This window comes from Chiloscyllium plagiosum, unplaced genomic scaffold, assembly GCF_037043375.1.
Source record: "Chiloscyllium plagiosum isolate Xiang-an unplaced genomic scaffold, Cpla_swu_hap1 HiC_scaffold_5, whole genome shotgun sequence".
In the NCBI taxonomy this organism is placed as follows: domain Eukaryota; kingdom Metazoa; phylum Chordata; class Chondrichthyes; order Orectolobiformes; family Hemiscylliidae; genus Chiloscyllium; species Chiloscyllium plagiosum.
Window position 1 is genome coordinate 84,089,674 of NW_028270143.1, and position 23,567 is coordinate 84,113,240.

At 40.9% G+C, this 23,567-nt stretch overlaps 1 protein-coding gene across 2 annotated transcripts in view; it reads right to left on the reverse strand.

Moving 5' to 3' along the window:
* Positions 1-23,567, reverse strand: part of nebl (nebulette) — a 347,345-nt gene that overhangs the window by 187,478 nt on the left and 136,300 nt on the right. For both annotated transcript variants that reach the window (XM_043690429.2, XM_043690431.2), the window contains exon 3: positions 22,261-22,345. In XM_043690429.2, coding sequence (XP_043546364.1) covers positions 22,261-22,345 — 85 coding nt within the window. The remainder of the gene's footprint in view (positions 1-22,260; positions 22,346-23,567) is intronic.

The following is a 23,567-nucleotide window of genomic DNA, read 5'->3' on the forward strand; positions in this document are numbered from 1 at the left end:
ATAAATGAGTTGCCCGGGTTGGAGGATTTGAGCTATAGGGAGAGGCTGAATAGGCTGAGGCTGTTTTCCCTGGAGCGTCAGAGGCTGAGGGATAAACTAATAGAGGTTATAAAATCATGAGAGGCATGAATAGGATAAATAGACAATGTCTTTTCCCTGGAGTGGGGGAGTCCAAAGCTAGAGGGCATAGGTTTAGAGTGAGGGGGGAAGGATTTAAAAGGGACCCAAAGGGCAACCTTTCATGCAGAGGGTGGTGCGGGCCTGGAATGAGCTGCCAGAGGAAGTGGCGGAGGCTGGTATAATTACAACATTTAAAAGGCATCTTGATGGGTGTATGAATAGGAAGGGTTGAAAGAGATATGGGCCAAGTGCTGGCAAATAGGATTAGATTAGGTTAGGATATCTGGATGGCATGGACGAGTTGGACCAAAGGGTTTGTTTCTGTGCTGTACATTTCTTTGACTCTAAGGAAACAAAGTGACTGACATTGCATCCAAATTTGTATCCAATTGCTCAGATGGTCTCTGGTCTTTCATGGCATTACTTATTGATTTGTCAAAGTTATTAAGCTACCAATGCCCTAAATTTGGTAACCAACCATTAAAGGAATGGTACTGCCACACTAAGCAGCCAAAGGATTTCGGTTCAAGAAATGCAACAAAAATATTCATGTGTAAAATGACCAACTTGACTAGGAGAGAAGCCTGTACTTAACAGGATTTAGAAATAGCCTGAGTCGCAGAAAACATTCCAAAAAACGCTCAGGTTTTTATTTACCTCTTACTAAAATTTTAAACTAAATTTCTGACAACTATTTGCAATAAGAACCTAAGTATTACAAGCAGAAGTAGGCAATTCAGCCTCTCGAGCCTGCTGTGTCATTTAATAAGATCATGGACCATCTCATCTCGGCCTCAACTCCACTTCCCTGCACGCTCCCCATAACCCTACATCCCATTACTAATTCAAAATCTGTGTAACTCCTCCTTAAAAACTTACTCAACGTCCCAGTTCCAACTGTATTCTGCGGTAATGAATTCCACAGATGCACGGCCCTTTGAGAGAAATACTTTCTCCTCATCTGTTTTAAATTTGCTACCCTTTATCCTAAAACAATGACCTCTAATTCCAGATTGCTCCACAAGAGACATACTTTGTTAATCAGCTTTAGCATCGTATATCCACCTCAGTTAGAATGCCTCTTATTCTTCTAAATGACAGCGAGTATTGGCCCAAGCTACTCAATCACTTTTCATAAGACAATTGCCCTCATCTCTGGAATCAATTTAGTGAACCAGGCTATACGGGATTCTCCAGGTGTGGTCTCACTAATCCTTGTACAATTGCCGTAACACTTTCCCACTTTATACTTTATTCCTTCAGCAATAAATGCCAAAATTCCATTTCCCTTCCTTATTAATTGTTATACCTGCGTATTAATTTTTTGTGACTCATGCACAAGGACATCCTGATCCCTCTGAAGTTTCTCTTTGCTTCAATAATAAGTTGCCTTTCTACATCTCCAACCAAAATGAATAATCTCACACTTATCCACATTAGACTCTGTGACCTTTTCGCCCATTCACCTAACCTATCCATAGCCATTTGTAAATTTCTTTATTGCAACTTACCTTCCCACCTCTTTTAGTGTCAACTGTAAATCTGGTTATAGTATCTTCTATCCCTGTATCCAGATAATTAATGTAGATTGTAAATAGTTGGAGCTTAAGGACTGAAGATAACCCCAAATACTTAATTCTTAACTTTTAATTGGGGCTTAGCATTGGAAATGGGTTTAGTCCTGGGTCCCAGTCTCACATCACAGGCCGATGAAATTTTCAATGTCCCAGCCAATAAAAGGCTAGCAAGTGGAATCAGCAGACAATCAGGGAAACTGGTGAGCTACTGAAACTGGGAGTCAAATGGAAGACCATACAGCACTCTGCCACCCCACTGATGCAAATATGGAGACAGTCAGGGACAAGTGGAGAGAAGTCATTTTCCTTTTTGGTGCTTGGCCCAATCCTGGAAGGTCAACTTTACTCCGATGCAATCAGTGAGGCATCAGAGATCCAGCAGTTGTTACAAGTCTAGGAGTTCAATTGGGAGACTTTCATATAGATTCCTGTCAGCATGGAAAAAGATTTAGCCATCACTGACATTAACCAGTGCCCATGAGAGTCAGCAGGGAACCGATCTGACCCCAACTCTGCTTTCCAGGTCAGGATCTTGGTGGGGAACCAGCATAAAGGCTGACAGTGCCAAATACATGGCAGCCCAAATCCAATCCAACCTCAATCTTTTTGAAAAACAAGGCCATGGTTTCTACCCAACAAACAAATCCAAGCTGGGAAGCCAGTAAGGCAGCTACAGTTGTTCTCAGTTTCAATTAACCTCTCACTGCTAGTCAATGGTCTCTTGTAGAAAACACGTGTCCATAATATATAAACTCTGATGGCCTTGGAGTCAAATGGTTTGTTGAAACTCCCCCCACTTGCCTCACCAAAGAGCCAAAAAACTGAAAAATGGGTTGCATACACACAACTGCATTCAGTACAAACAGCTTTCACAGACGGCATTTACTAAGGATCAGTTATGATATTCACCAGAAAGGCTCAAAGTAGTGTCTGACATTTACAAATAAGCCAAAGTTAATTTTTACTAAAATAATGCTGGTCAGAGCAAAGCTTTATATAACAGATTGGGCAAATCATCAGCTGCATGGAATGATTTTCCAGTCGTTTGTGTTTCAAGATTTTTGTCTGCAAAATGATAGCACGTCCTGAAGTGAATGTTAGGGCAACTCCTTTTCTATGTTGTTCCAGAAAAGATACAATCATTTCTTCTAGATACACAACAGAGCTGCTATTATTCTGATCGTCATGCTGGCACTTGATTGCTAAAACACCCCGGCATTCCATAACTACCACGGAATACATAGAGACTACTGAGCAAACAAAGATGGAGAGAAAATAAAAATCAGCTGCAAGATGAATAAAGAAGCCAGGATGTAAACTAAAGGTAAATAGGGATCGGCGAAGAGTGACATGAATTAACAAAGAGCACAGAAGCACATTCGAGAAGGCAACCAACAAGCTGAGAGACAGCTGTCACAAGAGATTAGGAGCAAACTGTTTCACAAATAGGAAGCTGCCAATGGTGAAATAACCAAGAATGAAGAAAAACGAAATAAACCAGTTATTTGGTCAAAAATGATGACTTCTGTAACCTCAGTTCTGTTAGCTCCCAAAGATCATCTTACAGTATTATTCAACGTATGTCATTATAAACAGAAACTGAGATTTACTATAATATTTTCAGGTTCATTACAGAAAGACAAGATAATCAGCTGAATGTAACACTGTTAAATCACAGAGAAGTGGAGAAGGAGGTACCATCTGGCAGTCTTCAGCACTTACACTCTGTATCAAGTCTGGATTTCAGCCATATGTTACTAATATGACTTATGAGTGCATCATCATAATTAAGTTTTTCTGAATGAAAAATGAACAATATCCATTTTTTAACTCCTGTAATGTGGGTGTTATTGGCAAGGCCAGCATTTACTGCCCATCTATAAGTGGTCTTATGAAGGTACTGATGTGCTACCTTTCACTGCTGATACAATCTACTTGAAGGTGCTCTCACTAAATAGACAGGCAGGAATCTGCCAGTGAAGAAGAAGAAACACTGATGCATGTCTAGGTCAAGTTGCCACGTGACTTGGAGTCGTGTTGCTATGTGCTTGCAGTCTTTGTTCTCGGCATTAAAAGTCACTTGCTCTGTTGGAGGAGACCATATAAGTTATTGCCGTGCATCCTGCAAGTGGTAAAGAGTGCAGCAATGGTACATCAACAACTATGCATGGGGTGTCAATCAAGCAGGTTGCTTTGACCTGAATGGTGTCAAACTTCCCAAATGTTGCTCACGTGGAGAAAACTCTATCACTTTTGATGTATGCCTTGCTGATAGTGGACAGAGATGTCAGGAGTTGAGTCATACCCAAACTTAGACTTATAATTCACCACAATATTAACACCATTGATCCAGTTTAATTTTCTGTCCCCATATTGCTGACATGGATGTCAGCAACAGTAAAGCAGCTAAGTCTCAAGAAGAAGTGGTTAGACTCGCATTAATTGGAGATGCTCATTGCTTGTCAATTTTGTCAATTCAAGTCTGAATGTTGTTTAGTGTGAGCATGTGAACATGGACTGCTTAAATTTTCCATGGAGCTGTGGAGGAAACTTACGGTTTTGCAATCTGATCTTACAAATAAAATGGTCATCAATGAAGCATCGGAAGATGATAAAGCAAAGAACTGTGAATGCTGGAAATCCGAAACAAAAACAGAAATTGCTGGAAAAACACAGCAGGTCTGGCAGCATCTGTGGGAGAATGCAAAGTTAACATTTCAAGTCTGTGACTCTTGCTCAGGTAGAAACTTTAACTGTTTCTCTTTCACAGATGCTGCCAGACCTGCCAAGTTGCTCCAGCATTATCTGCTTTTGTTTCAAATTTCCAGCATCCACAATGTATTGCTGTTATTTAAAAAGGCAACAAGTTTTGTGACAGGTGTGATAATGTTTCTGATAATTTCTTAAACAATACGTGTACACAAAACAATGTATAAGCCATCAGATAGAGGCAAGAACAAGACTGAACAAGAGGTAAAAAGGAAGACCTAAAGCCTGCATAGAGGAGCAGATTTAGGTAAAGAGCTTTAAACAGTTTTCGATGAATGGAAGGTTGGTAACAAGAATGAGAAATTTGGAGAGAGAACTCATGGGCAGGGAATAGCGAAATCGTATAAAAAGGAGAGCAGCGACTGAAAAATATATGGTAGAGGTAAGATCCAAATTACACAAAGCTTTCAAGGGATAAACAAGAAGTTTGAAGTTAATTTTATATGAAAAGTTAGGCAGGTGATGGAAATATAGGATTTATAACTTTTGGTTTCTGAACGGAATTATAGCTTCCGCCCAGGAACCCTCCAACCACAAGGGATGAATGCAGATTTCTCCAGCTTCCTCATTTCCCCTCCCCCACCTTATCTCAGTCTCAACCCTCAGACTCAGCACCGCCTTCTTGACCTGCAATCTTCTTCCCAACCTCTCCGCCCCCACCCCCTCTCCGGCCAATCACCCTCACTTTAACCTCCTTCCATCTATCGCATTCCCAACGCCCCTCCCTCCTCCCTACCTTTTATCTTAGCCTGCTTGGCACACCCTCCTCATTCCTGAAGAAGGGCTTATGCCCGAAATGTCGATTCTCCTGCTCCTTGGATGCTGCCTGACCTGCTGCACTTTTCCAGCGACACATCTTTCAGCTCTGATCTCCAGCATCTGCAGTCCTCACTTTCTCTATAGCTCCCAGAAGTCAAGAACCAGCTAATTAGACATCAAGTGAAAGCAAGTTGAACCACGAGAGAATAAAGGTGTGAATTTTGGCAGTAAAGATGGGAGAAGTTTATTATTAATTTTATAGCAACTTGAACTAAGCTTTCTATTTTAGTACTGAGTGGGTGTTCAGATAAGTTGGGTATGGATGCTATGGCAGTTGCTTGCTCCTCCTGCAGAATGAGGCAAGTGGGAGACATGGCACACATCTCCGCTGGCTACATCTGTGGGAAGTGCACCCAACTCCAACTCCTTGAAAACCGTGTTAGGGAATTGGAGCTGGAGCTGGATGAACTACAGATCATTCAGGAGGCTGAGAGGGTAATTGAGAGGAGTTACCGGGAGTTGGTCACTCCTAAGGCTCAGGACAAGGATAGATGGGTTACAGTTAGGGGGAGGAAAGGGCCCAGACAGACAGTGCAGAGATCCCCTGTGGACATTCCCCTCAGCAATAAGTTTACCATTTTGGATACTGCTGGGCGGGGCAGGGGGGTGGGGGATGACCTACCAGAGGAAAGCCATAGCAGTCAGTTCTCTGGCACTGAGCCTGACACTGTGGCAAAGAAGGGAAGGGGGCAGAATAGAAAAGTACTCGTGGTAGGGGACTCGATAGTTAGGGGAATCGACACGAGATTTTGTGGTCAGGATCGGGATTCCCGGAAGGTATGTTGCCTCCCTGGTGCCAGGGTCCGGGACGTCTCCGATCGGGTGTATAAGGTTCTAAAAGGGGAGGGCGAACAGCCAGAAATCTTGTTACATGTTGGCACTAATGATATAGCCAGGAAAAGGATTGAAGATATAAAAAGTGATTTCAGGGAGTTAGGATGGAAGCTGCAGAGCAGGACGAACAGAGTAGTGTTCTCGAGTTTACTACCGGCGCCACGAGATAGCGAGGCGAGGAACAGGGAGCGGGCGCAGCTTAACATGTGGCTGCGCAGCTGGTGTAGGAGGGAGGGCTTCAGATATGTAGATAATTGGGATGCCTTCTGGGGAAGGTGGGACCTGTACAAGAAGGACGGGGACCAAAGTCCTGGGTGGAAGGTTTGCTCGAGTAGTTCAAGAGGGTTTAAACTAGTATGGCAGGGGGGTGGGAACCTGAGCTGTATACCGGAGGTGAGAGTTGATGCAGATGAGGCAATAGCAAGAGGTAGACCAGCTAGTGGGAAGGATTTTCCTGGGAAAGAACCAAGAGATCAGTTAAAGTGTGTTTGCTTTAACGCAAGGAGTACCAGGAATAAAAGTGACGAACTTAGAGCATGGATCAGTACCTGGTGCTATGATGTTGTGGCCATAACAGAGACATGGGTTTCTCAGGTGCAGGAATGGTTGCTGGATGTTCCAGGGTTTAGAGCATTTAAAAAGAATAGGGAGGGGGGAAAAAGAGGAGGGGGTGTAGCACTACTAATCAGAGAGGGTATCACAGCTACAGAAGCTTCCATTGTCGAGGAAGATCTGCCTACCGAGTCAGTATGGGTGGAAATTAGGAACAGCAAGGGAGCAGTCACCTCGTTAGAGGTTTACTACAGGCCCCCCAATAGCAGCAGGGAGATGGAAGAAAGCATAGGTCGGCAGATTTTGGAAAAGTGTGGTCGTAGTAGGCTTGTTGTAATAGGTGACTTTAACTTTCCCAATATTGATTGGAACCTCCCTCGAGCAGAAGATTTAAATGGAGCTGTTTTTGTAAGGTGTGTTCAGGAGGGTTTCCTAACTCAGTACGTTGACAGGCCGACGAGAGGAGAGGCCATTCTGGACTTGGTGCTCGGAAACGAACCGGGGCAGGTATCAGATCTTGTGGTGGGAGAGCATTTTGGTGATAGTGACCACAACTGCCTCACATTCTACATAGCTATGGAGAAGGAGGGGATTAGGCAAAATGGGAGGATATTTAATTGGGGAAGAGGAAACTATGATACGATTAGACATGAGTTAGGAAGCATGGATTGGGAGCAATTGTTCCATGGTAAAGGCACTATAGACACGTGGAGACTGTTTAAGGAACAGTTGTTGCAAGTGGTGAATAAATATGTCCCTCTGAGACAGGCAAGAAGTGGTAAGATAAAGGAACCTTGGATGACGAGAGCGGTGGATCTTCTCGTCAAAAGGAAAAAGGTAGCTTACATAAGGTGGAGGTAGCTAGGGTCAAGCTCAGCTCTACAGGATTACAGGCAGGCGAGGAAGGAGCTCAAAAATGGTCTGAGGTGAGCCAGGAGGGGGCACGAGAAAGGCTTGGCAGAACGGATTAGGGAGAACACAAAGGCATTTTACACTTATGTGAGGAATAAGAGAATGGTCAAAGAAAGAGTAGAGCCAATCAGGATAGCATAGGGAATTTGTGTGTGGAGTCTGAGGAGGTAGGGGAAACCCTAAATGAGTTTTTTGCTTCTGTCTTTACGAAAGAGATGAACTTTGTAGTGAATGAAACCTTTGAAGAGCAGATGTGCATGCTGGAATGGATAGAGATAGAGGAAGCTGATGTGCTGAAAATTTTGTCAAACATTAAGATTGACAAGTCGCCAGGCCCGGACCAGATTTGTCCTCGGCTGCTTTGGGAAATGAGAAATACAATTGCTTCGCCACTTGCGAAGGTCTTTGCATCCTCGCTCTCCACTGGAGTCGTACCTGAGGACTGGAGAAAGGCAAATGTAATTCCTCTCTTCAAGAAAGGAAATAGGGAAATCCCCGACAATTACAGACCAGTAAGTCTCACGTCTGTCGTCTGCAAGGTGTTAGAAAGGATTCTGAGGGATAGGATTTATGACCATCTGGAAGAGCATGGCTTGATTAAATGCACGGCTTTGTGAGGGGCAGGTCATGCCTCACAAACCTTATCTTTGAGGATGTGACTAGAAAAGTTGATAAGGGTCGAGCTGTGGATGTGGTGTATATGGACTTCAGCAAGGCATTTGATAAGGTTCCCCATGGTAGGCTCATTCAGAAGGTCAGGATGAATGAGATACAGGGGAACTTAGCTGTCTGGATACAGAATTGGCTGGCCAACAGAAGACAGCGAGTGGTAGTAGAAGGAAAATATTCTGCCTGGAAGTCTGTGGTGAGTGGTGTTCCACAGGCCTCTGTCCTTGGGCCTCTACTGTTTGTAATTTTTATTAATGACTTGGATGAGGGGATTGAAGGATGGGCCAGCAAGTTTTATTAATGACACAAAGGTTGGAGGTGTCGTTGACAGTATAGAGGGCTGTTGTAGGCTGCAGCGGGACATTGACAGGATGCAGAGATGGGCTGAGAGGTGGCAGATGGAATTCAACCTGGATAAATGCGAGGTGATGCATTTTGGAAGGTCCAATTTGAAAGCTGAGTACAGGATTAAGGATAGGACTCTTGGCAGTGTGGAGGAACAGAGGGATCTTGGTGTGCAGGTACATAGATCCCTTAAAATGGCCACCCAAGTGGACATGGTTGTTAAGAAAGCATATGGTGTTTTGGCTTTCATTAACAGGGGGATTGAGTTTAAGAGTCGTGAGACCTTGTTGCAGCTCTATAGAACTTTGGTTAGACCGCACTTGGAATACTGTGTCCAGTTCTGGTCGCCCTATTATAGGAAAGATGTGGATGCTTTGGAGAGGGTTCAGAGGAGGTTTACCAGGATGCTGCCTGGACTGGACGGCTTATCTTATGCAGACAGGTTGATTGAGCTCGGACTTTTTTCATTGGAGAAAAGGAGGAGAAGAGGGGACCTAATTGATGTATACAAGATAATGAGAGGCATAGATAGAGTCGATAGCCAGAGATTATTTCCCAGGGCAGAAATGACTAACACGAGAGGTCATAGTTTTAAGCTGGTTGGAGGAAAGTATAGAGGGGATGTCAGAGGCGGGTTCTTTACACAGAGAGTTGAGAGAATATGGAATGCGTTGCCAGCAGCAGTTGTGGAAGCAAGGTCATTGGGACATTTCAGAGACTACTGGGCATGCATATGGTCACAGAAATTTGAGGGTGCATACATGAGGTTCAGTGGTTGGCACAACATCGTGGGCTGAAGGGCCTGTTCTGTGCTGTACTGTTCTATGTTCTATGTTCTAAGCAAGGAACAGGTTGTAATGTTCAACATGGGAGAATGTGTTCAATGCAATTGATATGGACATATTAGCTAAACTGCTAGGTTTCTTACTGTATTACAAGGAGCTGCATGGCAGGAATTGACAAAGTGGCAATCAGAGGATGGAAATATGAAGGTTCAAGGTAATTAATTAATGTAAAAAATCAACAAGGGGGCAGCTTTGTTTAATTAATAATTTTAAACAAGTAATAATAACACGATGCAATTTTGACTTATCTGGGTTACAGGGTGGAATTTCTTTTTTAGGGGGAAAGTGTGGGCTGGGTATCTTTAATGCAAGAGAATCACCCCACCCTCACCTTCACCAGCAAGAATGCTGAATCAAGTACTGAAGTGGTGAGCAGCGGGTTTCTCAACAATCAAGTCTCATGACAAGGCTGTTCCATCCAATCTGAAGCTGGGACAGCAGTGAGCTGTGGAAGGCCCAGGCTGCTGGCTGAACAGTAAAATAAAATAACAGGAGAGCATAACACAAGGGAGCTTTCTTTTCTTTCAGTGCGGTGGTGTGTGATAAGGATGGGAACATTGAAGACAAAAGCACGGAGTGACTTTCAAGAACCAGCACTGTCCCTCATGTTCTTGATTATCCTCAGATTGAGACAAATGAAGCTGCTCCTCCCCCACCACTTTACCTCAAAACCAACTGACAAGTCGCCCTGATTTCCCAGTCAGGAAAGTAAGTTAAAACCAAGCCGCCCAGAACTTGATCGTTGACTGGCAGGAAGGACAAGTAACCAAGTGGATTGGCAGTGTGTTGATACCTGCGTTCTTGCTTGTTATCACTCCAGCACCATCCTGCCCGATTTACTTCTGCATCAGTTCTACTGTGAAGTATACTTCGAACATTTCATTTATACTAAGAAATACGGGGGAGCAATTAAGTGTCAATAGCATCACTAAAGAAGGAATATTAAATAAACTAATGGGATCAAAGATAGATAAGTCACCTTGTTCTGGTGGCTTGTATCCTAAGATCCTAAAAGTGGTGGCAACAGAGATAGTGGATGCACTAGTTGTAATTTTCCAACAGGTTCTGAGGAAATACTAGAAGATTGGAAAACTGCCAATGTGACACACCTTTCCTAAAGCAGAGGGAGGCAAAAAGCAGGCAACTATTGGCCAATTCGCCTAACATCCATTCTTAGAAAAGTGTTGGAATCAATTTTCAGGGAGGTAATAGCTGAACATTTCAAATATCATAATCTGATCAAGGAGAATCACCGTGGTTTCATTAAAGAGAAATCATATCTGACTAATATCTTAGAACTTTTTGAGGAAGTCTCAACCAGAATGGATAGAAAAGAAATGGGAGATATGTTGCATTTTGACTTCCAGAAGACATTCAACATGGTACCTCACAAAAGGTTAAGTCACGCCCACCGTGTTGAATGTAATATATTGGCATGGATAGAGAATTGGTTCATGGGCAGGGAATAGCAACTGGGGCTAAGGGGTTCTTTTTTCAGGTTGGCATTCTGTAACCAGTACAGTTCCACAGGGATCAGTACTGGCACCACAACTGTTCACATTATACATTAATGACTTGGAGGAAGAAGCATAAATGTAGCAATTTTTGAAAATGACTCTAAAATAGGCAAAAGCAGGTTGTGTAAGGGTTACAAACAGTTTACAGATAGATATCGTTAGGTTAAGTAAGTGGGAAGAAATTGGTAAATGGGGTATAATGTGGGAAAATGTGAAGTTGTTCATTTTGAAAGGGAGAACAAAAAAAAGGGTATTATTTAATTTGAGATAAACTGCAGAAAGCTGCAACACAAAGGGACTTGTGAACAATTGTGCATGAAACAGAAAGTTAGCACATTAGTGCAGCCAATAATCAGGAAGGCTAATGGAATGTTGTCCCTTATTTCAAGGAGGTTGGAGTATTTGTTGGAAAGTCTTACTGCAACTGTACAAGATGCTAGTGAGACTACATCTGAAGTACCGTGAGCAGTTTTGATCCCCTTACTGAAGGAAAGATTACTTCATTGGAGGCAGTTCAGAGAAGGTTCACTAGGATGATGCCTGGCCTGGAGGGATTGTCTCATGAGCAAAGGCCAATCAGGTTGGGACCCTACTCACTGGAGTTTAGAAGAATGAGAGGTGATCTAATGGAAACATGTAGGATGCTTAAGGAGCTTGACAGGGTAAATGTTTTCTCCCCTGGGAGAGTGTAGGACCAGAGGACACATTTTGAGAATGAAGGAGCACCAATTTAAGACTGAAATGAGGTGGAATTTCTTCTCTCAGAGGATCGAGTGTCTTTGGAATTGCTTGTCACAGAGAGCTATGGGGGTAGAGTCCTTGTGCATATTTAAGGCTGATATAAATTCTTGATCAGTAAGAAAAATCAAGAGTTATGGGAAAAGGGCAGAAAAGTAGCTATCAAGATTGTCAGATCAGCCATATCCTATTGAATTGGTAGCAGGATAAAGGGGCTGAATGGCCTACTCCTGTTTCTATTTCTTCCTGTCTTCTTGCCCTTACCACCACCTTCCCTGTCATTTCCCAGGAAGAAGATCAGCCATAGTGTCTAAAACAATTGCAGATTGAAATAACAGCCATAGAATTGATGCAGAAAGCAGATGGTAAAGCTTAATGTCATAAAGACATACATAGAAACTGACTCCATCCTGCCTTATTGGAACACAGATAGCTTATAATTGATGATTACAGCACTAAGGGAAAAGCTTTGGACTCCACTGGAGTTGAAAAAATTATCCAAGTTGAATAAATTGCTCATAGCAATGTAATACATTTTTGGTAACATGTATGAGATGAAACCAAACAGGTGACACGGCTAACAAGACAAGACAACAGGAGCAGAAATTAGGCCGTTCAGCCCATCAAGTCTGCTCCGCCATTCATTCATTGTTGATATGTTTTTCAACCCCATTTACTTGTTTTCTCCCTGTTACCTTTGGTCCCTTTGGCAATCAAGAATTTTGATTTCTGTTTTAAGTATACTCAATGACCTGGCCTCCACAGCATTCTGTGAAAATGAATCCCACAAATTCACTACTCTCTGGCTAAAGAAGTTTCTCCTTATCTCTATTCTAATGGATCTTCCCTTTACTCTAAGGTCCTCATCTCTCCTACCAATGAAAACATCTTCCCAACGTCCACTCTGTCTAGGCTGTTCGGTATTCTGTAAGTTTTTGTCAGATTCCTCCTCATCCTTCTGAACTCAATCGAGTATAGCCCCAGCATCCTCAAAGTTCCTCATATGTTAAGCCATTTCTGGGACCATTCTTGTGAACCTCCTCTGGACCCGCTCCAGGTCCAATACATCCTTCCTGAGGTATGGGCCCACAATTGCTCACAAGAGACTACAGAAGAGTTGCATATGGACAGGAGTGCTCAGCTGTGTCAAAATCAGTGGAAAGGTCAAGGAGGGGCAATGCATCCATCATGCTGGCGTTTCTCAACCAGTGGGACATATCTCACTGCTGGGATGTTAAGGTCATCAAATTGGGATTCCACGAATCGACATGCTTGCCAATGAAATGTAACCACAGACATCTCACTCATGACTAAATAATTATCTCTTTTTTTTACAATTTAGCAATAAAACTCATTGTCAGCAATGTAAGTGTATTTTTAATACCCTTAAAAATTTCCACTAATGGTTAATACAATACCAAAACGCATGGAACCATAATTAAAAAAAATCACACTTTGGAAAAGTGGGGTTTGTTCTCATTGTGTTGGGAACAGAGCTTTTTGACAAAATGGCTTGAAGATGCAAAAAATTCAGCAAGCCTGGAATTTAGCTATTTGTCCCATCTGCCCTGTTATCATCAAAATTGATCTCCCTAAAAGTTCCAGATTGCTATGATCAATCATGCATGTGGACTGCTGACAGCCAGACTTATAAGTTATGTTTATACTGGCAACAAGACCTGAGTGAATTGCAATGGTTAATAAATTTCACCAAATTGTCAGCATCTCACATTTCTCTTTTAAAAATTCAGCGACAGACATTGTTCAGTTTGCTAAAATATGGGCTCATTAATACGGAGTTTGATGGATACATGACATGAGGAGTTCATATTCATATTCAATCTAAGAACAGCTACAATGAATGGGATTTATTCATCCAAGTCATGGAGAGCCTTGTTAATAAAATTAAACATTTTCAAAGTAAAATATTGAGGGACAAGGACACCTTCCTGTAGGCCAGTGAATAAAGCATAGTGATGAGCAGGATGTAAAATATGTAAGAAATCTTTAGGCACTTGAGATTGTATGGGGTTCGCAGCAGTAAATCTAGCAGAAAGCACACTGAAGTCAAGTCTGGGTGCAACAAGAACATAAATGAGGGTTTCAACATTAAAGTGGTTTGGGCAAGCAGCAGGACAATGTTCCATAAGTGAAAATGAGGTATTGGTAATCCTGCTAGAATAAGAAATTAAAGCTCAGCTCGTGGCCTAACAAGATATACTGTCAGAGAGTGTCTGGCTGAGACTGAAATAGTTGCCATGGAGAGGAGTGCAGCTAATGACAAAGGAACATAGTTTACAGAAAAGTCAGAAAAAAATGGGTTGAGGTATTGCAAAATTGAGTTGGAAGAAGTTATGACTAATGTATGAATTTATGCTATACTTGATACCATGCAGTTGGTTAATAGCATCAAAGGATAGAGTATTGGAGAGGTAGAGTTGAGTACGTGCAATGTAATGCTGAAATTGCCTATGTCTACAGAGATAAAGATGATGTACTTTAAGTAGTACAAAAATTATAACACATAACCATAAGAAACATGCCAGGGAAGGATTGTTACTTATGTGCCAAGAGTCAGAATGGCCTCTGATCATTTTCATCACAGTAATGTAACACAGAGGGAAAATGAGTAAATGCGGTGTTGCAATTTAGGCTGTTATTTTGCCTTGTTCAGGTACACCTTGAAAATATCATTTTGTTCACTTACATTGAGAGAGTTCCACTCAGTTCAATATTCCATTAGCTAGCTCATGCCCAAAGGCTCAGGTTTTGTGCTCCTTCCTGAAGAAAATATATTTTTCATCCAACAAACTGTACAAAAGAATGGAATGGCCATTTCTCAAAGCCTACGTACCTACATTCCTGCTTCTGGAACATCTTTTCAACAAATTGTGGTATCAGTGGTAGCCTCATAAGTTCAACTTTTTTTTCAAAATTAAAAGCTGCAGGAAATGTGTACTTCTTTCAAAGAAAATTTAACTTTTAAAACTTCTGAAGCCTTAAAATATCTCATGTTGCAATTTATTAAAGCTGTGAAACAGCAAATTTCTACAAAGAATAATTCACAAATTCAGTTGTTCAAACCACCCCAAGGTTATCTGTAGAGAATTTCGTATATAAATACATTTTATCAACCGTTGGCTTTTCCCTAATTGTAATCCAGTCCACATTTGGACTGAATCGAATAAACTTGAGTAATTTACATCACGAAATATTGAACATTTATTATTTTCTTTGTTTATTTCCACATCTTTCCCCTATCTATTGGGAAAAATCCTCCTAAATAGAACCAGTGATGTCTGACAGAGTACAATTCTACAAAACAAGGCACCCTTTATCACTTCAAAGGGGAGCCCATTGCCAAGACAGCAGCTGTCGGCAGTCCATTTAACCTTAAAAGAGCCAACTCCAGCGAAGATCACTGGACAAAAATCAGAAATGGGAACCAAAGATAGTTATTCCCCACTACCCAAGAGAAGTCAAGCCTTTTTGAGGCATAAAACCACAGTCACTGCTGAGATTACCTAACTCAGCAAAGACTGTAAAAAATATGTGGGAACTATATGATATGTGTGGTTCAGTAATTCATGATATTGGTCATCCATTGACAGCTATTTTCATTGAATTGCATGTTAATGTGATTGATATTCATCTCACAAGTAGGAAGCAGGAATTGGTCTATCTTCCTCAATTGGTTATTGACTCTATTCATTCCAGTATAAATTCCAGACTACTCCCCTATTCTACAGATCAGACTATCCCTTTCTAACCACTGCCCCAACTCCTGGCACCTGGAACATATCCTTATCCACACTAAATGAGATCATTCTCAATATTGTCTTTGCGGATCTTACAGTAACACTGTGTAATGCTGGAAAACATGGAATTTTCATTTTTTAAAACAATACCAATGAAGCATTGAGATGTTTCCAAGCGCTTTTAGAAACAAAATCAAATAAACAGGATGTTAAAATAAGGATTCACACATCAGCTTTTTTTTTGAGACAGCAAGTTTGTAATCTTAACTGAAACATCTATTAGGCAGATGAAGATCAACTGCCTGTTTTTAAAGTCTGATCAACAAAGGTTTTTCAATACATCACTTTGGGAGGTTCCCCACCCCAAAACTGATGCGGGATGTGTTGGTGAAAGCAATATAGGTAATAAGAAAATAACTAGCCATTATTTAGTCTACAATAGGGAACACCTTACTTGGAAGTTACAGACCCAACTTCTCACTGACCATTATTTTCCTTCTGCACAACAGAATGTCCAAGGCAGACATCTGTATTCACAGGAAAGAATGGATAAATCCTTAAGGTGAAAATTATTCTATTTGTTGATATGGTGTGATTACAAACTGGAAAACAGAATAAGGTTTAGAGGAAGACAATTGGTTTATGGAATGCCAGAATAGCGATGAAATGATCTTAACTTCCATGTTTATCGGCAGCTGCAAGAAGTGAAAATAATGGAACTGGATGGCAGCCACTCCTTTTATTTCCCTTAATTCAACTTTGCAGAAGGTTAAAGTGATTATTGGCACATAGAATATTTTGCTACTATTTACTGCAGAGGCACAGATTAGAGCATTTTTAAAAGGGAACTGGATTAAGTGGAAGAATATAAAGGATTATAGTAAAAAGCTCCAGTTGGCAAGCTGGCATGACCTCTGTGCATTGTTTATGCCTTTGTTCCACTGTACCAAAGGAAAAACAATACCAGAGTCACTTTGTGAATTTAAATCCATCTGTAACTGCAGCACATGGGGAATTGGCTTTGTCACATGGCATTAATGTATCAAATAGAAAATAAGGTTCAAGAAAACTACTCTATGTGGGTAACAACAATTACATCAGGCAAACAAATTCACAAGGCACAACTTTTCTCCAAACACTTAACAACAAAAAATAGCCATGTACTGTTAAATGAATTCGAGATGTCCAGCACCATGCCAGCAACAGAACCTGAATATCTCGGGAAGCAACAAGATTCATACATCAAGTGCATCAGAAGAAATCTATAACTGTAAATAAAGATCAATGAATGCCTTCAAAGACACAAGAATCCACTAACTTTGACCAATCATCAGTAACTTGCAGTTTATACAGGTTTTCACAGTTTTAAAACAAAACCCTTTCCATTTCAATGAATTGGCAGGGAGTTTTGGGGGATTGGGATGGGGTCGGTGAAGGAGGGAATTAAAGAATGGGATCATGGATCAGGGAATCCAAACAGACAGCAAGTGAAAATGGCTTCCTGAATTGTTTTTTAACACGGACCCGTGCTGAATCAACAGGGAGGATGCTAAGTGGTTATCACGAAGTCTCCTTGACCAGGCAATCCAAATTGACATTAAGAATGCCCAAGGGAGCTCCTATTTATCGGTGTAGCACTATGACCCAGTTTTAGTCCATCTGCCCTGCTGGTGGGACATATCCAGGGATCAAGGAACCTGGACAGTGGGTGACTGGTTTGATTCTAGAAATGTAAATTGTAAAGCTGTTGCTTGATTTGTCTGCAGAACAGTTCTCCCAACTTCTGCACCTATACACAGATGTCAGAGAGGAGGACTCCACAAGGTCAAATGCATGTGGGTTGAAGTCAAGTTGTTTGTTCAGTTTTAATCTTATCTTTTTCTGTAGCAATGGGACAACTGCAATAGCTGAGCAAGACAACTGCATTATGTGGTTATGTTGTTTTTCTAATCACTTTTACTAATACCAGTATTTTATTCTGGATTTACTTAGTTTGTTAAACTTGAATTTAAATGCACAAACTGATCTAAACATGGGCTTGGCAGGGAAGAAAAGGCAAACAGGAAGCTGGTGACAAAGGCCCTCTCACTGAGCCTCATTTCTGTTTCCACCTCACACAAGCTGGCATGCATCCTCTCAACACTGGCTGCTTTGCCAGCAATTCCCTCATCGAATGTTATAACAAAAATACCATATACATCATATTTCTTCTCTGGAATTTGAGATCTTTAAAGTTTCCCTTTGCGCCTCGTGGCAATACATTTGACTGATTTCTGAAAATGCAGGTTGACCAAACAACTTGTTTCAAGGAGCACTTTAATGTGATGAAGTATCCCAAAGTGCTTCACTAGAGTATTAGCAAACATTTGTCATGAAGCCACTTAAGGTGATACAAGGATAAAAGAGAAACAGCTTGTTAGAACTGTCATAAAGGAGGGGAGGGGTAGAGCAGTTGAGGGAGGGCTTCGAGCCAAACATATGGCCACCAATGGTGAGACAATTAACACTCAGATGCACAAAAGGCCACAACGAGAAAGCAAATATCCGAGGATGTAGGAATGGTGGATACTACAGGGAGAGGGAGGGATGTCATAGAATCTGTACAGTGCGAAAGCAAGCCATTCGACCCATTAAGTCCACACCGATCCTCCAAACAGCATCTATCCTGCATTTCCCATGGCTAACTCATCTAGCATGTACATCCTTGGATACTACAGGCCAATCCATCTAACCTGCAAATCTTTGGACTGTGGGAGTAAAGTGGAGCACTTGGAGAAAATCCACACAGACACGGAAAGAATGTGCAAACATCACACAGACAGTTGCCCAAGGGTGGAATTGAACCCAGGTTCCTGATACTGTGAGCCACCACGTCTTCTTGGAGATTTTGAAAATAAGGAAAGAAAAATTTACATAGAGGGACAGCCAGACCAGGAACTAATGTAGGCCAGCTAGCACAGGGGAGATGGATATAGGCAACAAAGTTATGGATACCCAGATCGGGCAGAGTATACAAACAGAACAAAATCAGCAAGTAGAGTCGAAGTGGGAGAAATGGCAGAAAGACAATATTATGGCTCTTTACTTGAATATTGTATTCAGAACACAATAAATTAATTAACATCACAAATACTGTTACAACAAACTCTTTAGTAACCGGCACCTATGAGACCAGGAATGTGCTGGTTGATCAAAGATTCTGGATAATCAAGAGGTACGAGTAAACACAGTAAACCCTGACCAAACAAAGCTTCAACACATCAACATCACTAAACATTTATGCAAAAACATCAACACACTTTCTAAAATCAATGTAAAAACATAGTAAGTTATAGAAATATAATGCAGGAAGTATACACATCACTGCTAAAAACTTTATTTACAGCACAAGTATCCAGACTTCTTAGTAGATTGCAGTATTTGAGTATGTGATTTTTGTTGGTTTATCAAGAGTGCTAGTTGATAAGGTGTTTCTAAAACAAAGGGAGAATTTGGCATTCAGTATGAAAGGGAGGAAATAGGATCAAAAACTATGGTGCTAAGCTTGAATATGATTTGGAGGTGCTGGTGTTGGACTGGGGTGTACAAAGTTAAAAATCTCTCAACACCAGGTTATAGTCCAACAGGTTTAATTAGAAGCACTAGCTTTCGGAGCGCAGCTCCTTCATCAGGTGGTTGTGGAGTACACAATTGTAAGACACAGAATTTATAGCAAAAGTTTACAGTGTGATGTAACTGAAATTATACATTGAAAAATACCTTGATTGTTTGTTAAGTCTCTCATCTGTAAGAACACCAAGATACTGTCACTTCTTTCATACGTAAATCACAAAACTTTTTTTAAAAGTTACATTCTCAGGTTAACTTTAACAATTGGTGTCAGCCCAGATAATGTATTGAAGGTGTTCGCCCCCAGTGTGCTATTGTCTGTGCCATAATGTTTAGACCGATTCTAATCTTAAAAAATGAGTTAGTGCTTCCAATTAAACCTTTGGACAATAATCTGGTGTTGTGAGATTTTTAAGCTTAAATAAGGGTTAACTACAAAGGAATGAGAGCAGAGCAATCTTGTGTAGACTAGAGGAGGAGCTTAGCAGAAAAAGTAGTTGAGAAACAATGGTAGACTTTTAAGAAAATAGTTCATGGCTCACAGTAAAAATAGATCCCAGTGAGAGAGGAGGGGATTTTACGAAGATATAAATCAACCATGGTTAAACAAATAAGTTGAGAATAGCATTTGATTAAAAGAAAAAAAACATACAATGCAGCAAGCATTAGTGGCAAACCAGAGGACTGGGTAAGTTTAAAAAACCAACAAAAGATGACCAAAAAATAATAAAGAAGATAATAAATTTCAGGAATAAATTTGCAAGTAATATCAAGATGGACAGCAAGAACGATTTAGAATATAAGTAGTTCAATAAACAACAGGCCAAAGTAAATATAGGCCCCATTGAGAACAAGGTTGGGAAATAATAATGGGAACTAGGCAATGGAGAGGATCTGAATAAATACTGGGCATTAGTCTTCACAGGAGGACACACTAACAGCGTTCCAAAATTATTAAATAATCAAGAGGCAAAAGGTGAGGATATAAATACAACTATTATTAGAGAAACAGGGCTAAGGAAATTCATAGGGCTAAAGACCAATAAGCTCCCTGGACCTATGGGATGCATCATAGGATATTAAAAGAAATAGCTAGAGAGATAGTGGATGCACTGGTAAGTAACTCTCCAAATTAGATTAGATTACATATTAGATTAGATTAGATTAGATTACATTACATTACAGAGTGGAAACAGGCCCTTCGGCCCAACAAGTCCACACCGACCCGCCGAAGCGCAACCCACCCATGCCCCTACATTTACCCCTTACCTAACACTACGGGCAATTTAGCATGGCCAATTCACCTGACCTGCACATCTTTGGACTGTGGAAACCAGAGCACCCAGAGGAAACCCACGCAGACACGGGGAGAACGTGCAAACTCCAGACAGTCAGTCGCCTGAGGCAGGAATTGAACCCGGGTCTCAGGCGCTGTGAGGCAGCAGTGCTACCAATGTGCCACCGTGCCGCCCCTTAGATTCTACATAAAAGTCCCAGGGAATTGGAAAACTACCAAAATGATACCTTTATTTGAAAAGGGAAAGGGACAATAAACAAGCTAACTGGCCTGTAGTTACCTAACATCTGTAATTGGGAAAATGCTCGAGTCCATTATAAAGGATGTCATTGCAGAGCATTTAGAAGAATATAATAAGTACAGTTAGCATGCTTACATGAAGAGAAATCATGCCTGATAATTTGATTAGAATTATTTGAGAAACTGAATATTATTTAAATCCAGAAAGACTGAATAAAGCCACAGATCAATGGCATTTGGGTGTCCCTGTTCATCGATCACATCCAAGTTCAGCAGATAAAAGGGAAGGCAAGTGGAACATTACCTTTTATCTCAAACAGAATGGAGTATAAAAGTAGGGAGGCTTTGTTAGAACTATATAAGACACTATTCAGACCCACAGTTGGAATACTTTTAGGCCCCTTATCTAATTAAGATGTGCTATTACTGGAGGCAATCCACTAGGCTGATACAAGGTATGGAAGGACTGTTTTATGAGGAGAGATTGAGTATATGGAATGTGCTGGCAAAGGAAGTAGTGGAGGCTGGTACAATTACGGCATTTGAAAAGGCATTTGGATGGGTTTATGAATAGAAATGGTTTACAGGGATATGAGCCAAATGCTAGCAAATGGGACTAGATTAATTTAGGATATCTGGTCGACTGAAGGATCTGTTTCTGTGCTGTACAGATCTAGGACTCTATAACTGGGCCTGTACTCTTAAGTTTATAAGAATGAGAGCCAACCTTTTGAAACATGTAAGATTCACAGAAGATGTAACAAAGAAAATACAGATATGTGGAAGAGTCCAGGACAAGTGGGAATAAGCTCAGAGTAAGGGCTTGACCTTTTAAAACAGATTTAGGAGGAATTTCTTCTCTCAGAGGGCTGTAGAGACTACAGAACATCATATACTTTCAAGGCTGAGATGGACAGATTTTTAATCCATAAGGGAATCAAGAGTTGTAGGGAAAGTGCAGGAAAGTGGAGTTGAAGATTATCAGGTTAGCTATGGTCTAGCATCTCCAATCTGGCAAAACCTTTAAAACTTCTCATTAGCTGCAGTTAGACTAGCTTTCTACAGGGCTTTTATTTCTTGTCTAATCAAACATAATATTTAAAAATTGCATATTTATTGTTCATTGTTGTTATTCTCTATTTGTTGCTATTTCTGTCAATCAGGAACAAAAATACAAACACAATAAATTGACCTAACCTAACATAAATTGAATAAAGAATCAGTGAATTTAAACAGGAAAGGATGGCATCCTTTCAACTGTGAAGTAAACAGGGTTCAAATTCAACTCACTCTTTTGTGATGAAAATCATTTCTGTGTTGACTGCAGCAGTCTCACCAATTTGATTTGGCTCAGTTTAGGCACAAGTCTCCATTACATCCTAGGCCTTAGAACAAGTTGACAACCCTACTCCAAGTTGACATGAATGATTGTTGTGGAAAATTTAATAATTAACATTTAGACAACAAATGATACATTTGAAGTTGGGTTTAGCTTTATCTTTTTGGGTTGGATCACTTTGCAGCTGACTCATACCACATCAAACCTAGGATCAGTTTATGCTGAGTCAGTCATAAAAAAAACTATATACAGATTTACAATACTGAACCATTGGAATTACCCCCATAAGGAGCGATCAGAGTTTAACTTGGCACAGTTACCTGACTCTGCAATTCACTTTGTTGCTTCAGGCGGAGGTTTTCTGGTGTATCAGCAACGATGGTGAATTGCTGCTTTGGGTAATGCCTGAAACACAAGACAGTGGCAATCAGAATCAATACATATCAATAAATAGGTTAAATACAAAAATAAGATGTGTACTTCAACATTTATATCGCATTGTTATGTCCTATTTAAATTGATTTAACATCACACCAATTCAAAGTGATACTGCAGAACAAAACTACCAAATTACTCATTTGGTTCAGAGGGTGAGTGGATTATTCTATGATGAGAGGCTGAATAAATGGCACCTATAACATCTGGGGTTTAGAGGAATGATGACTTCTTATGTACTGTTTGATCCTTTATCACTTTTTAAATTCATTCATGGGATGTAGCCATTGTTGGCTAGGCCAGCATTCATTGCCCAAACAGCAGTTCAGAGTCAACCACATTGCTGGGAGTCTGGAGCCACATGTAGGCCAGACCAGGAAACGATGGCAGTTTCCTTCCCTAGAGGAAATTAGTGAACCTGATGGTTTTTTTCCAACAATCGGCAATGACAATCAGTTGTCATTAGACTCTTAATTCCCGATTTTATTGTATTCAAATTCCACCATCTGCCATGGTGGGATTTGAACCCAGGGTCTCTAAATTATTAGGAGAAAGTGAGGACTGCAGATGCTGGAGATCAGAGCTAAAAAACATGTTGCTGGAAAAGCGCAGCAGGTCAGGCAGCATCAAAGGAGCAGGAGAATCGACGTTTCGGGCATAATTCCTGAAGAAGGGCTTATGCCCGAAACGTCGATTTTCCTACTCCTTTGATGTTGCCTGACCTGCTGCGCTTCTCTAAATTATTAGCCCAGTTTTTTACACTAATAGGCCATCATCTCCCCTGAGAGAGGCTGCATGCCCTTGTTCTAGATTCTGCAAGCAGAGGAAACAACCTCTCAGCGTTTACCCCATGAAGCCCACTCAGAGACTTGTATTTTCAATGGATCACCTCTCATTCTTCTAAGCCCCAGAGATTATAGCAATCAGTTGCTCAGCCCTTCAGCATAGAACAATCCATTCACCCCAGGAACCAAATTAGTGAACATTCACTATAGTATTTCCAATGCAAATATATTGTTCCTTTTGGAGACCAAAACCACACTCAGTATTCCAGGTGAGATCTCACCAAAGCCAAATACAATCACAGCCAAATACAATTCTAATCTTTCTCCTCTTCAATGACCACAGAGCCAATCAAGACAGAGAATAAAAAAGAGAAACTAGTTGAAAACAGAGATAATATAGTCAGGGG